Genomic DNA, 21,225 nt, shown 5'->3' with positions numbered 1-21,225 from the left:
GATCAGTAGGGAATCTCCAACACTTGGCTGGCTACCGTATATAAAGGTGCTCCTCTGCAAATGCTTTAATTGCTTTAAGTGCTTGGTGACAAATAAATAACTGAACAATATATACGGTGACATTCCTTTGCATTGTGTCAAACAAATTAAAAACCCTCTCTGACTCAAGTCAGTGAGCACACATACGCAGCGCGCTCTCTTCTACAACCCGAATGACGGACACACAGAGGGGGCTAGTAAAGACACACACAGATGCTAAAATATTTATGGATTTTTTGATGGTCAACCGGCCCACCGCTGCAGCAGGATTTCTCCCAGTGCTCCCGATGGCCAGTCTGACTATGACAGACAGGTCTGTTGGCTATGTGAGATAGAGAGAAGAGAGAGAGAGACACGGTGGGGCGAGGAGGGGTAAGTGAATCAATGCCCTGCATGCAGCTCTACAGTCAAAGGTTCTACCCATTTGAACTAGTAAAAAAAAAGTAGAGAATCAATATGTGGCGATCAATGTTGAAATTGTGGCGGGCCGCCATGAATAAATCAATGTATAGGAAACACTGCGTCTTTATTTCAAAGACAATGTAGAAAAACTGTGACACTACAGCTTTCCATTTTGATTTGACCTCCAAAGAGGCCGCCTCAGACACAGTTTCCCAACAGAAAACTGAAATGCCTTGATTTTCTCAAAATATCTGACATAATTTACATCTTTACCAGCACATCTGCAGTGAATGTGGTCAAAGTGATGACAGCACAGAGAATGGAGCACTTTGCTGGCTTCCCTTCTTAAAACTGGATCTTAAAAGCCGACACGTTCTCCTGCAGAGAAGCAGCACAATTTGTCAGCATTACTTGCAGGAGTATGGGAGTTTCTGATCCTTTCATGAGTCTGTTGATGTGTAAGCTACAGTTGGGAAGTGGGACTTCTCAGCAGGCTCTGTTCTGTGTCTATCTGACAAAAACAAAATATCCAAGTTTTGATATTTTGAACTTAAGTTTTAAACTCTGATATCTGGGGTGGAGGAATTGTCTCTGTAATGGCTTCACTCGTACATAATTTGGGGAAAATGTGAAGGTGGAAAGATGAACAGCCACACACATGTAGAATCTGGCAAATGCACAATACACACACAACTCTGCTCAGCTATCTATTATGTCGTTCACAACAATATTTATCAAGCAATCTGTTTTTTTTTTTTTCCTTCATCTTTTGTTTTGTTTTTCTCTTCCATTGCATCTCTCTCACACCACCCTCTACTTGATCACATGGGGATGTTACTGCTGTTGTCTTGGCTCCAGTGCTGTTAAGATTTCATAAAACTTGGCTTTGATTGATTGCTTGTATCTCCCTCTCCCTTCCTCCCCTCCCCTCCTTCTCTGTAGTCCATTAGTTATGGTAATGTTAGGTTAAATACATCTTAACTTGTTGGTGATTGATTTACACATCCCCACCCGTAAACTCTTCTTTTTTTCACCTCCTCCCCTTCCTTTCTCTTTTTTTTTTCCTTACAGTCTCCATCCTCCCTGTGTAATGTATAACTTTTGTGGACAGATGCTGTTGGGTTGGGCTAAAAGGGAGGTCTGGCTGTCAGCTCCACTGTGCAGGCTGCTGACAGAGCTCTAACTGGAAGGTCAGAAGATGAATCTGCTATGTCACACGGACAGAAGTATGAGCGATGCGTCTGTGAGCAGGGCTAACACACTCATATTCACACGCTGAGACTGAGATGCTTGACTAGTTGTATTTTGAAAAACAACAAAAAAATGTGCATGCTTGCAGACACACAAAGCATGTTTGTCTTACTATATTAGTGAGGACCATACACTGACCACATCTTCAATAAACTCTAACTTGCATATTCTAATTTCATATTCTATTAGTTCTAACTTTTACTCTACAGCCTCACTCCCATCAACAAACATAACTTAAAATTATAAAACTATAGTTGTTGTCAACCATTTACTGTGGCAAATTCTACTGCATAGTCATTACCGCAGTGTACAATTAAATTATTCTACCTCCTCCTGCTTATGATCTTTGTTAATTTTATCTTTGTTTATGCTTGCTCATATTGTCTATCCTCTAAAGGCATTTTTATGATACTGAACTACAATGACAGTTTTCATTTTGTTGTTTTGTAATTATAATTTTATAGTTATTGCTGTGGCCAGAAAACAACAATTGTTGTCAGCAGTTTCTTTTTTTCTTGTTAAAATGATCTTCATCATGCAATAAATCATTATCCTCGACTTGTTTTGTCAAACTTAATTTCAAAAGTTTTAATTTTACTAACTTGTAGTGCTTCTTTTTTAACGTTGTTTTGAATCAGTGTTTGCAGTCAAACTGTTGTCTACACCAATATGTATATCCTGAGTGGTGTTACAGTAAATGGCTTTATCATCTGGACGTGTGACCTGACAAAAAGGAAATGTGCTGTTTTTAATGTATCAGCACAGACAAACATACATACAACATACATATAGTAAAACATACAGTAACACAGTTTATTAGTTGTGAAACACCATGGATTCCAGCTTTAAACTTAAGTCCTAACATCAAGGACTAAAATAAGTTTGCCCTGTGAAAAGGTGTGAATGGGTCTAAATGACGTCACTTTGCAAAAATGTCCTCACCTCAGATGTCTACAACTTCAAATGGTTGTTACAATGATAGAATTGTAAGAACATGCACATAGACAAATATAGACGTACATAACAGCACATTCACACACTGGGAAAATACACACTCATGCTCACACTCGGGGGTGTTAATGTGAAAGCCTGGACACTTCAGGGACCCGGTGAACCCAAGATCCATCTCTCTCCTGACAGCAGTCCTCCATTAGCAACACACACAAAAATCTGGTTGAAGAATGCACGCATGCAGTACTTTTTAGTACCCTTCACTTTTATTTATCATTTTGTTTTGTTGCAGTCTTCTGTAACTTTTTTTTCCCCTACATCAGTCCAAACTCAACACCCTTTAATGACAATGCGAAAACAGGATTTTAGAAATTTTTGCAAGTTTATTAAAAAGGAAAAACTGAAATATCACATTGACTTAACTATTCAGACCTTTTGCTGTGACACTTAGAATTTAGCTCAGGTGCCCTCCATTTCTCTTGATCATCTTGGAGATGTTTCTACACCTTGATAGGGGTGTACCTGTGAAAAATTCAATTGACTGGATATGATTTGGAAAGGAACACACCTGTCTATGTAAAGTCTCACGACTGACAAAAGCATATCAGAGCAAAAACTAAGCCATCAGGAGGAAAGACCTGCCCGCAGAGCACAGAGAGAGGATTGTGTTGAGGCATAGATTCGGGGAAGGCTACAAAAACATTTCTGCTGCATTGACGGCTCCCAAGAGCACAGTGGCCTCCGTAATTCTTAAATGGAGGAAGTGTTGAACTAACACGACTCTTCCACAAACTGGCCAAACTGACCATTCAGGTAAGAAGAGCCTTGGTATGAGCGATGACCAAGAGCCTAATGGTCTTTCTGGCTGAGCTCCAGAGATCCTGTTTAGAGATGCGGGAAACTTCCAGTAGGACAACCATCACTGCAGCACTGCACTGGTTTTAGCATGTCATACCCAAGAATAGGCAAAGCTGTAATCGCTGTCAAAGGTGCTTCAACTAAGTACTGAGTAAAGGGTACGAACACTAATGTCAAGTACATTTGCAAAAATTTTCAAAACTCTCTTTTTGCTTTGTCATTATGGGGTATTGAAGGTGGAGTGATGATGGAAAAAAATTAATTTAAATCATTTTAGCAACATAACAGAATGTGAAAAAGTGAAGGGGTCTGAATACTTTCTGATTGCACTGTACAGTGCTTAATACATACAGGGTGCATTTTCACTCAGGCACATGCACCCACACACGGAGTTGCTGAATACAAAAATACAGTACTGATGCTGCCATAGCGATTAAATGAAGTGCATGCAGTTTCTCAATTTTATCATCTTTCTCCAAAACATAACCACAAACACGGAGGAACACACAGAAGTGAAAACACAAATTAACTAAAGCAAATGTGAATACAAGACAGACTCACCTGTCGCAATCTGTAGCAGTCATCTCATAAAGGTGATTGGCAGCTCCATCAGCACATGCCCTCAAGAGAGCTATAGAGAGACACACCAATAGAGAGACACTCAAGTCTGTGTAAATGAAAGCAATTAGTTTTGAATGAATAGAATACCTCACTTTCATTGAAGAGACATTTCTATACTTTTTACAAGTTACTGTTACACATGATCCAGTTCACTCTGGTTTAAACAATGTGTAGTGTCACAATAAGCTTGTTTCCACAAATGCAGTGGAACTCTCAGGGGTAAATGTGCCCACGTTACTTTATGCATCGCCTTAGTCAAGTCTAACTGGTGGAATGCAGGCAAAATTTCCTCCTCAAACTTCACAAACATAATTTCTCCTACCCAAACGAAGCATACATGTAACATGACCTGCCATTTGTCTGCAGTCATTTTCAAAGAAATTATTCTCAGAGAGCCTTGTATATTGAGGTGTTTCAGAGCCATATCATACATGTAATATCTTTCCAGTGTGACTCCTGATAAATTCACTGTATGTTTTTTCTTGATCTGGTGGACATGTTTCATTTCAGAATGTGTCCAGTGTCTTTGTGAGGACATTCACAGCTTCTGTAGCCTGCTGGCTTAATTCTACATACCACACACTGCACAGCACTGACTTACAGTATTTTCTTATGAGTATATAGATGGATGCCGTATAAAAAAAGTAATGTTATTATACACTAATACACAAACGTGAATGTTCAGGGTGCAGATTTTGTTGATTTATACACTCAGTTGGCAGATTATTAGGAACTCCTAGCTAAAACTAATGCAACAGTCCTACAAGAAGTCCTGCCTTTATGACTGTTGTAATGTTAAGGTTTTATTGAAACTGTGTTAAAGAGGTGTTGATTCAACTGTATGAGTATTTTGGAGGGTGCAGTTTGTTGTCCTGTTGAACTGTACTGTGTTATGCAGAGGTGTTTATGTTATTTAGCCTATCCTCATAGATTTGAATGAGGTGGACTTATAAATACAGTTTCAACAAAAACTGAACATTACGACCTTTATTTATTATTACCTTCATTATGAATTAGTTTTAGCTGGGTGCTCCTAACAAACTAACAAGTGGATGTACATCTGACTGTCAGAGTGCTGAGTGCACAAGATCATAATTTATAGAAAAGGAAAAACATAACGAGTGAATTAAACACAGCACTAGTTTATAAACAGTTTGAATAAGGTCCAAATAAGTTAGATAGAAGCCACCTTTCTGCCTCTGAAAACTTAACAAATAACAAACCCCACAGACAAGTAAAGCATTATGGTTAAATAATAATTTGACCCTTCAAATGCAGTCTGTGAAAGAGCACTTATCTTTTCCGATTTTAAAAACAGACAAATGAGGCGGTGATTTGGCATTCTTAAAATGGTATTCAAGTTCTCAGAAATTAGATGCAAACTATTTGCAAATGTATGCTCTTTCAAGGCCCCTATTCTATTCAAATTAAACAGGCAGTCTATTTTTTAAGAGCCCTTTTCTGTTTGGGGCTGTTGGGGGGCACACAGGGGAAAAACTTCAAAGAATCAGCTATGGTTTTCTACTTGAACCTAGTTTAAAACTAACTAAAGCCTGCAGCTAAGAGACCAGCCAGACTTATATGCTTGTTTTCCGTCTCATAGGGCTTTCCTTATCCAACTGTGTCCATTTCCAAAATCCATCCTCCGAGTCTGCGCCTACTTGTATGCATTTCATTGTTCGATTGCAAAAAAGTGATGCAACAGCTTACACATATGAACTGTGGATACGTGAAGTTGCTGGAAAAGTTTACTTTAAATCTCAATTAATTAAGTTTTCACCCTGGATTGAATTTAACTTGTTTGCCCCCTCGCTGCACAATCAGTTGACACATTAAGTGCATCTTTCTTATCCTATGCAACACACAAACTTCAAAAAGTAATATTTTGTGAGTTATCAACATGAAAAAACATATGAAGCGGTTCAGCAAACTGATGTTACTGCATGAATATTGCCTTGTATTTGATCACCAGTGAAACAACATTGGATGTTTAATTGTGACTACCAACCTGACACTTCACAGTCAAAAACATCTTCTACATGTTTACTGACTTGAACATATTCTAGACATGAAGGTTTATTCCTCTGTTCATCCCTGAGTGAATTCCAATAAATACAAAGGTGAGAAGACGAGTTTAAACTTAGCATAGCTGTTAATCTCCACAGACATTATTTGTATTTGTGTCTTAACACACTATTAGCACATTGAATCCTAAAAATAAGTGTTGTATGGAACAATGCAAACTGAGTAACACCCACATACTGTAAATTCTTATTCATCGATCACAGACTCCCACATTCATCAAATTGGACCTAATCATCAGAATCAAATGGAGAAGAATGATTATATCTTTCTCAATATAACTATCCTTGGCATGAGCACTTAAAAGTAAGAGAATGGAGATGCATCTGCATTGATGTAAATAAGACATTTATACTCAAGGTAGTGCTTTTATCTGTAAGCCCTTCCACCTGCTGCCGATGTTTCGCGTCAAGAAATGATTGGAATGTAAATGACTCATTATCTCTGACAGAGTGCAAAAGCTGTGAAACTTTTCAAATGGCAACTTCTGGAAAAAACAAAGAAACTCTTCTTTAAACCTAGTGGTGACAGACTGCAAAGCTATCAATCATTATCTGTGTATCACTATCCGCACACAGACGCACTGAATAATTTTCTGACTTAGGGTTCTAGAACAGTTACCTCTGTCACTCATTTTCTCTGTTTGCATGGCATGGCATTAACACACACACACACACACACACACACACACACACACACACACACACAGCTACAGTAAATCTGTTGATATGTGTGTATATGTATATATAGAGCCACAAAAAAAAAAAACTCCACACAGTGTCTGTAATCAGAGCAGCATGTTGCAATGTTGGAACAAATAGCAAATTTTAGATGTTTTTGTTGTTAGTATTAATCAGTACTTTATATTTTATGTTCCTGCTGATTAAAGCACTTAACTTTGTTCACGTCACATAACAGAATAACTACATTGTAATAGAAAGTTTCACAAATGCCTGTGGCAGCGTTCGTCTGTCTAGATTTCTCAACATCCCATTAATCTTCATCACACAGTAAACGGCAAAAATGGGTAAACTAAGGTTGAGATCTCTCCATCTGCATTCCATCCACAGGCAGTGAAGGCACAAATACTGTCATTCTCCCACTGAGAACAATGAATTGTCAGCTATTTGAAGTGTGCCACTACTGTGAATGCAATAGCCTAACCAACTCCTTCTTCTCTTTCTCCTCAGAGCATTTGAGTTGAACAATCATGCTCAACAGAAAATCACATCCAGAGACACCAGTCTTATGAATCCTGAAGGTGATATGATGTGAGCTGAGCAGGGACAGCAGAAGCAGTCAGAGGAGATGACCTTGTAAATAAACTAGCTATCATAATCCCTCCCTGCAGGCTTCAGAACCAAATGCTGCTGTCACTCATTCTGCTGTATGATAGATACATATGGTGCGCAGGAGATAATGCAATTCCATGCACACTACTAAACCTGTCATTTCTGTTCTTTTTAATCATCTATGTCGCCGCTGAGCTTGATGCAGAAAAGGTGCATGCACACTTTCATACCGAAACACACACAAACACACACATTGCTGTGGGGAATATTCTATAGCATTCCAGTATTGATGAGGTTAGTGGTGAGGATTAATACCTGTCAGGTTAGGGCTTTAGTGCAGTACAGGAGAGGGCAAACGGTCACGAAGAGCGGTGAAAAGATTATCATCCTCATTATGATGCCTTGACACCCTCCCTTCATCTATCCATACACCTCTCCCCTTCCATCTGTCACCCTGTCTCCAGATCCACCCTGCTCTCTAAAACTCCCCTCGAATTTGATTGATTTCCTGCACAAACATCTCATTTTATGTCTCTCTAGCTCCACTCTGTTACTCTTTACTCTTCCGCTCTATCCCTCTCTTTCTTATTCTAGGTGGCACAATTTTACCAGGCCTTCTACTCATTCTCTTTTCTCTCCTCATCGACAGTCATGCTGGAATTTTTCTTCATAGCTCTCTTTAGATTCCTATCCATCAGTTCTCACTAACAGCATCTTTTCTTTGAAATTCACAACTCACAACCTATTTGTGCTATCTGACACGTGCTTAAATTTAGTGCAGGAAGTGTGAATGTGCACGCCAACGCATTGCAGCCACATTATCCAACCAGCCTTGATTGCAAGGCTGATACTCGAATGACTGATGGGTGATGTTCGCAAACTTCAACTTCAGCAAGCTGCTCGACATCAACAAATGATGAAATGAGGCACTTATAGTAAACACAGGTCTGTTTTTTTTCCTTGTAGAGAGAGTCACCTTTGCTGATTGCTTTATTGAATTGCTTGTTTGTGTTGTTACACAGTGAGTACGTGAAGGATCTGTAAGTAAGTAAATGAGTGACTGATTGAGTGAACAAGTGAGTGGGTGACTGACTAGATGAGCAAGTGAGTGACTGATGGACTAGATGAGTGAGAGGGTGCGTGAGTGAGATAAGCAGCTTGATCCCACTTCACAACATCACACTAGGCACCTGTAAATGAGCTTTCCTTTGATCAGTGTTGCGCTCCTCTAGCCTACATCACTGCTCTGCTCCCTGCTGCTCTACCTCTCCCACGGGTGATGAGGGGGCCCAGGGGCACCACATCAGAGGACCTGAGAGTACTCTCTGTATGTGTGTGTGGATGTCTGTGTCTGTAAGGGTGGAGACCTCCGGAGAGCGACACACACTCAGACACGCTCACGCACACTGACATCTGCTTATCCCATAAACAACATTAAAATTACATGGCATATCAAGTGAGGAATGATAAACTTGCTTACAAGCGCGTCTTTCATCAAACTGTGAGAGATTTGAGATCTGCCGTTCACAAACAATCATCATCCTGTCAAAACTTCTTCAAGTCCCATGTGCACTGCTGCCAAGATCAAAACTGATCAAGAAAGCTTCCCAATTTCTGACATCCATACCACAGCATTGCCACATCGCTTGTGGCACTTCAGAAACTGCCTAAAATCTCTCAGAAACTTTTTTATAAGTAGCCTTATCTAAACACGGGCAAATGCCCAAAACTGCCACATTACAGTATCAAGCTCCATCAAAGTACATCTGATATGTCTCACAGTGATCTCCAAATGGTACTGTTGGTTGCTTTGATGATTTGATGCAACACTTTCCTTATGATTCTTGTCCTTATATTCCTGGCAATTACTGAATGTGATAACAAAAAATTTGTGAAACAATCAACCAAACGATATGGAAAAGCACCACAATGCATTTATGTATAAATGTAATAATATATTATAATAATAAATGTAATCCCGGGGCGTCGTGTGGCGTAGTGGTCTAAGCAGGCGCCCCATGTGTAGAGGCTACAGTCCTCGCTGCAGTCGGCCCCGGTTCGAGTCCCGCATCGGACGGCCTTTGCTGCATGTCATTCCCCCTCTCTCTGCCTCCCCGTTTCCTGTCTCTCTCTACTGCACTATCAATGAAAAAAAAATGTAATCCCTAGATTGGAACAACATTAGTCAAACGTTGCAGGACTAGTCATGGTTTGGATTTGGAAATAAGGATATTAAATAAGGAAATAAGGTTATTAAACCAAAAAATATCAATCTACAAACTCTGTTGAGGGTCATTTACAATCAACATAGCGTGAAGAATATATTACAAGTCTAATATCTTGTCATGCTGAGATAGTGAACAGACAATTTAAACTCAAAATTGAAAAACTGTCCTCAATTTAAATATTGTTTACACTAAAAAATTTGAAACGGCTGTTTAAATGCATTTAAAATCAAATTATAACTGCGATTTTTAATAGTATAGTTCGAATCTATAGAAAACTGCACTGGATGCACAGTGTAAGACTGATAAGATTAAGCATCAATTAAGCCATTCCTTTTACATTTAACAGCATCAAAATCCTTTTAATGAATGTTTTATATGTTTTTCCGTCTTTAAAATATATATTTTTTTAATTCCTTCCCTTAATAGACTACCCAAAGAATCTTTATCTTGGGGCAGCAGGCAACCTTTGGAGGAAATTGCTTTGTCAAATGTCATTAAACATTTTCTATAGGTGCTTTAGTGAAAAGGCACAACCAAAGACAGCAACGACTATCTAACTGTGTGACTGCTGTGCGATGGAAAGAGCTCAGGTGCCTCATGGGTTTTTGCTAAATTGATAAGAACATCAAAGCTGTGTTCTTTAAAATTCAATCTGATGTGATTTAATTACACGTTTGCCTTCAAAGTTACTTTGTTTACTAACCAACTTAGTACTCTAAATAAGTCATAAGTTTATGAATTGGATTTTTCATACATTTGTGTGCCTACAGTTTTTTTTTTCATATTTAGTTTTTTTGCTGTTGTTTCATGGTCTCAGCATCAAAACTGTTAAGAACCACTGATCCCAGTCACTTCTTTTTACTCTGTCCTTGATAACACAACTGCATGCTTAACACATTCAGTTTTTTTCAAGTTACTCTTGTTCAGTCAGGCTCTGTTTCTGATTGTTTTACAAGATTTAAAGGAAAAACAAATGTGGGATACAGGTTGGGATGACACTGTCTGATTTAAAAGTTCAAAATCAGCTTTGCATATTTAATACATCACAGCCGAGTAGCACAACTGCCATGCATCAATGCATCTCATGAGCAACACCTCAGGGAGTCTGGGGTTCTTCTTCCCTTCAAAAACCTATTTTTTTCTTTTTAACAATAAGCCTTTTGTGCATGTTTTTGAGTTTTCCGAATTCCTCTTTCACTTTTACGCTGATAACAGGCCTTGGCATATTCATGAAGCAGATGAAAATCAAATCCTTTTTTATATCCTCTAGTTACCAAGCACAAAAATGTCACTGGAATCTTTCTTGGGGACTTTCTTGGTTCACAAACTACCAGCAAGTTTGTGACCAGCATCTTCAAGAATAATCATTAAAATGCTCCTGGGAATGACAGTTACTGCAAAAATGTTGAAGTGGAACCATTCAGAGAGCAACAAGTATTGTATGTTTCAATACAAATGTAATGCATAGTGGGTGTCTTAATTTCTGCCCTTTTACGCTAAAAAAAAATGTGTTCTTTGCTTCTCTTCTTTCACAAAGAGGGATTGTGCATCAATAAGAAAATGTGCAGTATTTCTAGTATGTCAATGTCCCAGACTATTCAGAGCATTTCCCCTGATTAATGAAGGATTGCAAGAGGCCTCTCAGCTATAGGCAGCAGATCAGAGTCAGTGCTGAGGGTAGGTTTAATATGACTGAAATGTCCTTGTTCTGAATACAGGGGTATTTGGCTCAGTGGGCTTGTTCATATTGACCCTGTCACTCCCCCACTAAAAGGAGTGGACTCTTCCTGCCACTGCCTGTGTTCACATTATTTACCAACCAGTTATATAGTGAACTTATACACACTTGAATGAATCTGGATGGATGTGCAAGCTAGTAAGATGTCTGTAGAGATCTTATAATTGCTACAAATGTCTATAATAAAAAAAAACTTTACAGTTTCGTATATGGCTTAGTTTTGTGAAAGCTGATGAATTATGAACATAATGACTTAAATGCATTCATTCGATCATATAAAATTTGGGATTATCTGTTAAGTTTAATTAGCCTGGATACTAACACAGGCTGATCTTATTTTCATTATTTTAAGCACAACTTAGAGGTTTCACGGTTTCCTGCCATTTGAGCTTTGTCACATGTTTAGCTGTAGATGCATGTGTCAGAAATTCAGCTGAAATTTCTCATTAAAATACATGGCTTTTGCCTTAAATTGCAATGCAAAAAAGCCTGTGTCTCAGGGGTTAATAAAATCATGCAGCATATTCAGGCTGTGCTTAAAACTATTTTTGTTTTGAATATAGTAATTGTTCAGGTCATAGAAAGAGCCACAGAAAGTCATCCTTGCAGAAAGGAAAATTATTTTCTGCAAAAAAATGATGTAATCGGTAACTTCATTAAAACACATCTCACAGGAAATGTGGGCAGAGGGCAGGGAGGGGGCAGCGACATGGCAGCAATTATGATTTTGCACAATGAAGGCTATACAGGCTAGAGAGCACAGCCTGACTAAAAACAACAAAAGAAAACATGCTCAGCCAATGCAGATGGGATCTAAGTGATATAAAGAGGGTTTGTTTGATCTGTGTTGGTGATGTGTGAGATCTCTACCTTTACTCCAGAGGATGTCTAGGTAGTCCTTATCCAGAGGCTGGTTCAGAATGAGCAGACATATCCTCAGAGTGCCTGGAGTAGGAGACAGGAGGAAAAGGACAAATCTATATAACACCCAAATAGCAAAAACGGTAAAGACATATTATTTGCATGTTCAAAACAATACATTTTAAGTACAGATTGAAGGCGGTTGTTTGTGGCACTGAATGTGCTAAATAAAGAACAAAATTAAAACAAAGCCGTGATAATGAGGTCATTATCATGCTCCACATGGAGACAGGAAAATAAGAGAGGATTACAAACAGAAACAGTTTCAAACGAGTCTCAGTTCCATCACAGTTCAAAACGTTTCCCACTCCATGCAATTAAGCTGCAAGGGATTTGTTTGCAACATCAAAAGATAACAAAACCTACCCAAAGTATAGACATTGTGTGTCCAAATTAAGCAATGATTTCCCTCAACTACACTCTCCTCGACCTGTGGTCTTTACTATTCTTTATTATTCATAAAAAGACGGAGGAATCTGTGCACTTAGCTTGTACTCATCTCATTGATGCTCATCTGAATACCTTGACCTTGTTGACACACCATGTGTACCTACATGACAACAGAGGAAAGCTTTTTCAAAACAGCACAAATGAAAGCAACTTGTCATCCTATGGCTTCTCTCTTTCCTCTCAGTGCACCTCTATGTCAAAGTCTCTTTCCCAGTCATAGATTTATCATTTCATAAATCTATTTCCACCCTAAACCACCCATCCATCTTGCTTTTAGCTTTTCTTTTGCTCTGCTACTAACGCAGATCCCCTGAGTAATAATTTAGAATTGTCATTTCTCTATCTACAGGAGATGAAAAAAAATTTACAGGACACTCATTGACAAAGTAAAACAGGGCTGCTAGAAAAGCCTTCACAGACCAAAGACTAAAGCACAACCTCTCTTCCCCCAGCCTTCACACTTAGTCATTTTATTGGCTGCTTATTTATCTTTCCTTTTCATGTCTGCCCTTATGAATGATTTTTTTATCCATTTTTGAAGTTGCTGCTTTTCATAGCAAAGCCAAAATGCCATATGCAAGCTTCAGAAACTCTGAGAAACTCTGTAATTACAATGCCCACTTCCTTCCCTCCTAAACCGTCTTCATATATATTCAACCCAACTGGATCCCAGTTTCAGGGCAGCATGACAGGTCATATCTAATAAAGGTAGTATCTCTCCCAATACACCTTTCCTGATACATCACGAATATAATAGGAGGCCAGAAAAGCAACAATGAGGAAGAAAGAGTAGAAGAGAATATACTTTAGGTGTAATGAAATTTCATTGCGAAATGTGTATCAGTTTTGTCCTGAAAAAAACCCACCTTTTTTGTATTGAAACCCCCGTGTGTAAAGAGTACATTTTAACCTGGCTGGGGAAGTGTGGTGAAAAAAAAAATGTATTTTGGGTTTGTGACTTTGTTGCAGCTGCAGACTTGATGTTGTTAAAAAGTTCACATCACTGGAAGGTCATTTCCAAACGAAAGTCAACCCCAGCCTATTATGGTAAAAGGAAGAGGAAAGGAAGAGAGGATAAAGAGGAGACACAAAGAAGGAGGAAAAGAAAGGACAACACATGGAGAGATAGGTGAGGGGGAGAAAGAGGAGGAGTAGATTTGTCAGTCTTGTCTCTTAATTGGCTGGAGGTGTACAGAGAACAAAAGACAAACTCAACCAGCCGTGACTTTTCAGATAACCCTTCGTCGCGTGAAAACTCACCTCCCCGCATATACACACGAGGAGAGGGGTGCGGCCTTTCGTGCACTCTGTTCAAAGAAATGTCACCTTGGGATTCTTTTAAAAGTGCCAGACAGCATAAATACCACAAACACACACATACATACACACACAGGCAAACCCCAAGCACACTAGCTAGCACATAGATATTCATTTCATATTAAAATGGTGAAATTTAAAAAGGCTAACTGTGCACACTAGGGGTTTTAAAATGCAGACATCCAGGGGCTGGTTTTATATTCTCCTCTGAGAGTCTAGATAAGCATTTCCTGCAAGAGATTAAACTAAAGAAGCCATAGAAATACACTCTAGACTTATCTAATAGGGGGAAGTGTTTCACTATTCTGTACAGTTGGGAAAAAGATTTTAGAAGTGTATGATTCAGGGAATCTCAAACACATCTTCTTTGATATCAAGTGACAGATTTATCAGCAAAATTATACCATCAGAGGGATGTGTGTGTGCTCGGATTTGTTCTGTTCTGCAACAATTTGGGGATTATTTGCACACCCTGTGAAATCTTTAGAATAAATCTAGGATTTGTACAGTGAGCAGTGTATAATGCTTAGCTAACACATTTGAGTAAACATTTGTTTGAATGGATGCCCCAAAACTGCTGGTAGCTTCCTATCAGAAGAGAGTGTCTCTTGACTGATGTTGGCCTATGTGTTATTGATTTTCAAGCTGTACAAGCATAGGAAATCAACAGCGGTTCTGTGCTCCTGCTCTGCACTACTCTCACATGTGTGAGAATGTCAGACATATACAAACATATGTACACATACAGGAACACAATTACAGTTGCCTTTGTAGACCAACAAGATTATGATAGTGCTTTGTACGGGGGCCCTGAGAGCTCGGCACTTCAACTTAAGAAAACACATGCGAAGACACACACGCACTGCAGATTCAGAAAACATCATCAATTTGACAACATGTGCTGTAAAAACTCACAAGATATGCAAATACAAAAATATGCTGCAAATTCAGTCCTGCAACACAACATAAGTGTTTCCAGGGGACATTAAAAAGTGATGAACCTGGCTGGGATTTGCCGTTCAACGCCCAGTTGTGACTTTTAAAGTTACTGGATAACAAGTGAGTCACAGCCGGGTTCATCACTTTTTTCTTTTTAAGTTATTTTTTGCCTTGATTCCGATAAGAGACAGTGACAGAGAGAGAGGACGATATGGCACACAGGGCCACGGGTTGGACTTGAACCCGGGGCCACTGTGGTTAGGATTACGCCTCCATGTCACACCCCCCCCCACCACCTACACCTGTGTCCGCTCGAAACACCTCCTCCCTGGGAACACATCCTCTCACAAGCTAACACAAGTATTCGCATGTGTTGTGAGTTTTTTTTTTTTTTTTTCATATTAGATAAGAATCGAACTGTGATTTGAACCACTCTCATGTAGCCAGTCTTGGACAGCCTGGACCCAGGGCACATTGACAAAGAGGTCAGTGCAAATGTCAAACAATATATCTTCACACCAGCACAAACAGTGACTGATCAATAGTGAATGGAGGTGTAAGAAACAACTTTTTATCAATGTCAGCAAATGTTTTTGTGAAATGAGATATGTATTATTGATTGAAATAATATTAATTAAAATAAAAAAAAAATAAAAAAACAATTCATTCAGTTATAGCTTCATCAAATTCATTTGTATCCTTTATTTTTGAGAATACCACATACCTCATGTCATATCACTTGAGCACCAATTAAAAAAAAACTGTTCTTGGCATTGCACCTTGCATTCTTTGGCCTGCATTCTTTTTTGTAAGACCAAATTATAACACTTCTTTGTAAAACAACACCAAATACATCTATGTCACGTCAGTAAACTGTACACCGTACGCTCATTGTATGTTTACGAACCTGCATCATCTGTGAGTGCTTTATGCCAAAGGATCTAAAAAAGATAAGATGATACTGCTGAGCTTTGTGGGGACATAATGTTTATTTTTCACTCTATTTATATCTCTGGTGGGTGGACAATATTTCCTGCCAGTGTTAAAAACCCACACCACAATTTATTTGAACAAACAGTGTATCTGTCGCTTCTCAACCATTGGCGGTTCACTTCATTATGACGTATAATCTTGTATGGCAATTTTTCACATAAGTCATAAAAAAAGCTCTTCGTAAAAATAGATCTCAAAAATTTCATGGAAATACTTTCTGTAGCTGTAATACAAGACAGACATAAGAGACAGAGGTAACTACATGTGCCTGCTGTCTGCTCTACAGGCCAAACTGTTGTATGATCCCCTTGACCTTTTCATCTTGTGTAAAACCTGCCCTTAGGTTCAGATGAGCTTCCTTCCTCCACACTCATACATACACCACCAGGGAGCTCACATAAACCTTGACCTGAGAGCAGTGGCTAAAGGCAGCTGTAACCAGCTTCCTCCTCAGGTCTGTAGGACAGTCAATGCTGACAAATTGGGGTTTCTTTTTCAAAAGCATCAACAGATACAGAATGAATATTGCAACAAAAAAGCGCCTACATGCCTATATATACTTTTAAAAAGAGAGATCTTCTTTTTGTCGAATGTCAAGTTTCAATCAAACACACCATGCCCTCTTCCAGAAAAGACTCATTATGTACCCAGTCTATCAAGAGAGACACAAGGAAGTGCGACTCAAACATATACAAACAGTGTCATAATTTCTTTTTGAGTGTCAATCACACAAAAAAGTGTGACAGTGATGTGAATAGGTATGTGTTCTGATCAGATGTACACAGATTGTCTTTGTTTGGACTCCAGTTTGTGTGTGGGAATCGTCCACACTGATGTAGCTTGTGTGTGAACATACCATGCAGTATGTGTCGGTGTATGGACCTGCGTATCTGATTGCGTGCATGTGTGTTTGAACCAAGGGAATGTGCGTCTGTAAGGCAGTACCTGAGGGCAGCAGGCAGTCCAAAGGCATCAACTCTTTATCCATGGCCCTGGATCCACAGGAGTCCATCTTCAATCAGCCAACTCACCTGGAATCGAGAAAAGGAGGACATATAATGTTACTACTCTTCTTGCTTTTATCTTCCTTTTCTATTTCTTCCTTTTGTTCTACACCTGTCAAAGGAATTCATTTAATTGTTCCTACTTGTCTCTAATCCCAGTTTATCACCAGCCTTCATCCAGGCTAATTATTTCCCTTCAAACAAGCAGACTGAACACAAACAGACATTCACACGAGAGGATGATGACACTCAGGTTGCATCACTGGATAACTCAAGATACTGACTCTAGGGCTGAAAGTAAACATCTTTTTTCATTACTGATTAATCTGAAAATTATTTTTTCAATTAATGGTTTGGTCGATAAAATTGGTAATGTCATCACATTTCTTGTGTTATCTGACTCAGATACAGATTTTCAGCTCACAGGAAAAAAGCAGCCAATGCTCACAGTGGAATAAATGATACATTTAACCTATTGTATGTTTAGTTGCCGATTGATTTTCTTTTGATCAAGTAATTGATTAATCATAGCAAAATTGCAAAATTTGTTACAAAAATTATTAAGGTTGAAACAATTAGTTGATTAATTGATCAGTAAGTTAACAACAAACTTATCTGACACTATTTTGGTAAAAGACCAACAGTCTCTGAGTGATATATCAAGTAAAAAAAAAAAATTACTGGTTCCAAATGCGAATGTATAAATTTGCTGCTTTTCTTGGTCAGATATGATTGTTAATACAGCCCGACCGATATTGGATTTTTGGGGCAGATGCTGATACTGATATTAGGGGGTAAAAACATTCTGATATCGATACATATATCGATATTAAAAGAAATTTTCTCCCTCCATCAATCTTTCGATAAATAAAATAACTATAAAAATAAATAACTATAAATAAAAAACATAAGAACAAATATGTAATATGTATATATATATATAGTATATATTATATATATACATACACATACATAAAATGCTGCCTATATAACTTGACTTGACCTAATCATTTCTACTGCATTATTGCTTCTTAATAAAAGTTTTCATATCAGCGGACCTCAGAGAATATATGCGCCGATACGGATATATCTGTGATCAGGGTTTTTCCTGCATAGAAAATTGGGAGACAGCCGCCTCCGTGAAAATTCATGCCGCCTCCGCCTCCCGACAAAATTCTAGTACTTGCACTGTACGCCACTGCGGCCCATGAGTGGCGCTGTATCGTAATCCGTGCTGGATTTTCTGCCTGCATAAGGAAGTGACCTGATTTTGCGGCTCTTCAAACAGGTGAATAGGGTTGCCACCCGTCCCGTATAATACGAGGTCGTCCCGTATTTGAAAAAAAAAGAATCAGATTTTTTTTTAAAAAGAGAGTTCATGAGGAGGAGAATCGTGAGGACAAGTGAAACAGTGCAGAGTGCAGACATCATTAGTTCTTCTAATGTGGGAAAAAATGGTAATTCATGTTACTGACTCCACCCCCCCACCCCCATTGTATGGTTTAGTACCACCCCCACCAAATTTTCAGCCAGGAAAAGCCCTGGAGATAGGGTAATATCAGCCGATAAAATCGGCTGACCAATAAATCGGTCGGGAAAATCATAAATCATATTTCAGGGGTTGGACTAATTGGACACAATGAGCATTTTGAAAGCATCACTTTGGCTGATAATTGAGATGTTTTGCTATATTTAATTGAAAAAAATTATTACAAAGAAAGTAGAGAAAGAAAAATAAATAATAATCATTAGTTGCATCACTAAAAATGATTTATAGTACACAGAAATCAAACATTTAATCATTCACTGCAATAAGAAGAGTTTTTATTATACACTCAGTTTTATGGATAACTCAGGTGCAGACCAAGTGCACAAAGTGTGAGCCCTGTTTGACATAGTTGAAGTAGTAACAAGTATTCACATTTCCATAGTCAAAATCAAGGATACAAAGAATATTTTTTTCAATCTACAAATTAGGTTGAACTGTAAAACTGAAATTCTAAATGACAGAAAAGTTATTATTACAAATGTTGTTGCAAGTAAATTTGACTCATCCAACACTCCTTTGTTAATAACGCCATAAATTATGTGCATGTACAATGTGCTCCTTTTGTCACTGTGAAACATACAGTACATGAACAAAAGCATAAAACAAACATACTACACCTTGGCAAACGCTCCCTTTGTTCACGTTTCAGCTTTACTATCCAGTTAGCAAACCATAAGAGAGGGACGTATGTAGAGACTGGTCACGATAAAAATTCACTTCATTTTTATCAATGAGTCTTTCTCCCCTCCTACCCACATACACACGTCACAGCACAGTCTATTCCTTTTTCAAGTTAAAAACTGAACTGTGTTAATTATTAGTTGTAGTATACTACATTGGACAACTTAATTGGCAAACGAACTGAACTTTAACTGCCATAAAGTGGAATTATAGTCATTATACTGCCCACACCTCTTCTCTGATCATGGAGGCAGGTTCCACAGCACAGACACCTTCTGTTTTCTACCTTAGGTTTCAACGCAACATCAACTACACCCCACATAAATTAACGACCACTGCAGCACCTCGTGGGGTACTCCACCGCTAAAACTAAATAGCGTTGCTAAGCCACTGAATCACTAACTCCTTTAACGGTAGCCGACCCCGTGATACATATTAGGAAACACTATGCTTGGGAACTGGACTTTGGCATCCTTACCGGCTGTTCCTTCAGTGTCACAATAGTTTAACCACTTCAACACAGCAGTGTGCTAATTTGCGGCGAGACAGTGTGCAGCAATGAACCACACTGCTTCACGTTGTTCACCGACAAAACATTACTATTCTGACAAAACAGCATAATGTGGCGGCGCTATGTTTCACTATTTAAAATCCGACTTCCCATTTTACAGTTGTCATTGCTATACCTTGTAAATATTAAATAAAAACTCACAAAATGAATGGACTTCCGCGATAGACGCTGTAAACAGTCGAAGAGAGTGCAGGGAGATATCGAGAGGCTATCTAGCAGGTTCGAAGAGAGCCGGGAATTAGTCATGGGGACATCTAGAGGCTAAAAGTGGAAATAACTTTTTCTTTGTACATAGCTTTTATGCAGTGATTCTCAAAGGCAGTCTCAGAAGTTTTTGAGAAGGTTCTAGGGTTCTCCAGCAAATTGAGGAATACTCTATGTCTCATTCACTGGAAATTATCCTAATAAAGGAAGGACTATTCCATTCACTGCTTCCACTATTCACTGTAACTATCATTATCTGCCCCATTACAACAAGAGACAGCCAGTTTGGTATCAAATAAACAAAAGTGCAACTGAACTCTTCCAATTTCAGGCATAAAATTAATCTTGTTAAACAGGTCCTGCTGGCTTAATGTGGTTATATATATGAACTCTAAAATCTTTAAAATGTCAACAATCTTTAAAACAGATATGCATTAACACCCATACACGGTGGGACTTTTATTGAAGGAGACTATTTTTATTCTAATTTGGTTTAGTGGCGCATTAAAAGAAGAGTAAGTGATCTAATAAATTTTTTTGTCGATTCAGTGAATATCTCCTCATGGTCCACTAGCTGTCCATTCTGTGTATGTGCTGAAAAAAATATGTGGTGTTCCTACACTGTAAATGAGATATAAACAAAGTGTCTCAGACTGACAATTCCAGCCAGTCAGCAACAGAGGATGTTCATGCTCGTGCACAGGACAAGGGAAAGAAGACAAGGAGGGGAGATGGGCGAAAAGCAGCAGAGAGAGCATGAAATGGTATTTGCACATGCTAATGAATAGTGTCAATTTAAGGATTACCAGAGGAAGGAGAAGGAGGAGCGGTCTACATTTCTGTTGCTGCCAGACCACGTGGAGTATTGAATGGGATTGAGTGAGACTGCAGATGACAGACCGACAGCAATGTTAAGGCGAGTGCATGCAGGAATGCACTGCCAACAGAAGCCAGGTGTTAGCGAGTTTTTTGTCCAAAGTAAGAGGTTATGGTTTAAAGGAGGCTTAGTCAGTCCCCCTCAGTCGTATTTTTTACACCTAATGTTGAAGGGAAGGGAATGTTGACATGCACTTATCCATATTTGATAATAATAATAATAATAATAATAATGATGATGATGATGATGATGATGAT

General features: G+C 38.6%; 1 protein-coding gene across 5 annotated transcripts in view; it reads right to left on the bottom strand.

Moving 5' to 3' along the window:
* The window catches only part of tpk1 (thiamin pyrophosphokinase 1), a 71,881-nt gene extending 51,806 nt beyond the window's left edge, over nt 1-20,075 (bottom strand). Inside the window, exons 1-5 of one of the 5 annotated variants that reach the window (XM_022766274.1) lie at nt 19,795-19,990; nt 19,253-19,289; nt 17,028-17,113; nt 12,333-12,407; nt 4,063-4,132 (exon numbers count right to left, since the gene is read on the bottom strand). In XM_022766274.1, coding sequence (XP_022621995.1) covers nt 4,063-4,132; nt 12,333-12,407; nt 17,028-17,094 — 212 coding nt within the window. In that variant the 5' untranslated portion in view covers nt 17,095-17,113; nt 19,253-19,289; nt 19,795-19,990. Of the gene's footprint in view, nt 1-4,062; nt 4,133-12,332; nt 12,408-17,027; nt 17,114-19,252; nt 19,290-19,547; nt 19,774-19,794; nt 19,991-20,028 lie in introns of those variants that run through there. The other 4 variants (XM_022766277.1, XM_022766276.1, XM_022766278.1 and 1 more) reach the window with 4 other exon arrangements.
* Nucleotides 20,076-21,225: the final 1,150 nt, after the last annotated feature.

This window comes from Seriola dumerili, unplaced genomic scaffold, assembly GCF_002260705.1.
Source record: "Seriola dumerili isolate Sdu_G_001 unplaced genomic scaffold, Sdu_1.0 BDQW01000822.1, whole genome shotgun sequence".
Lineage (NCBI taxonomy): Eukaryota > Metazoa > Chordata > Actinopteri > Carangiformes > Carangidae > Seriola > Seriola dumerili.
Note: the sequence above shows the minus strand (reverse complement) of the source record. Positions and strands in the feature narration are given on the sequence as shown.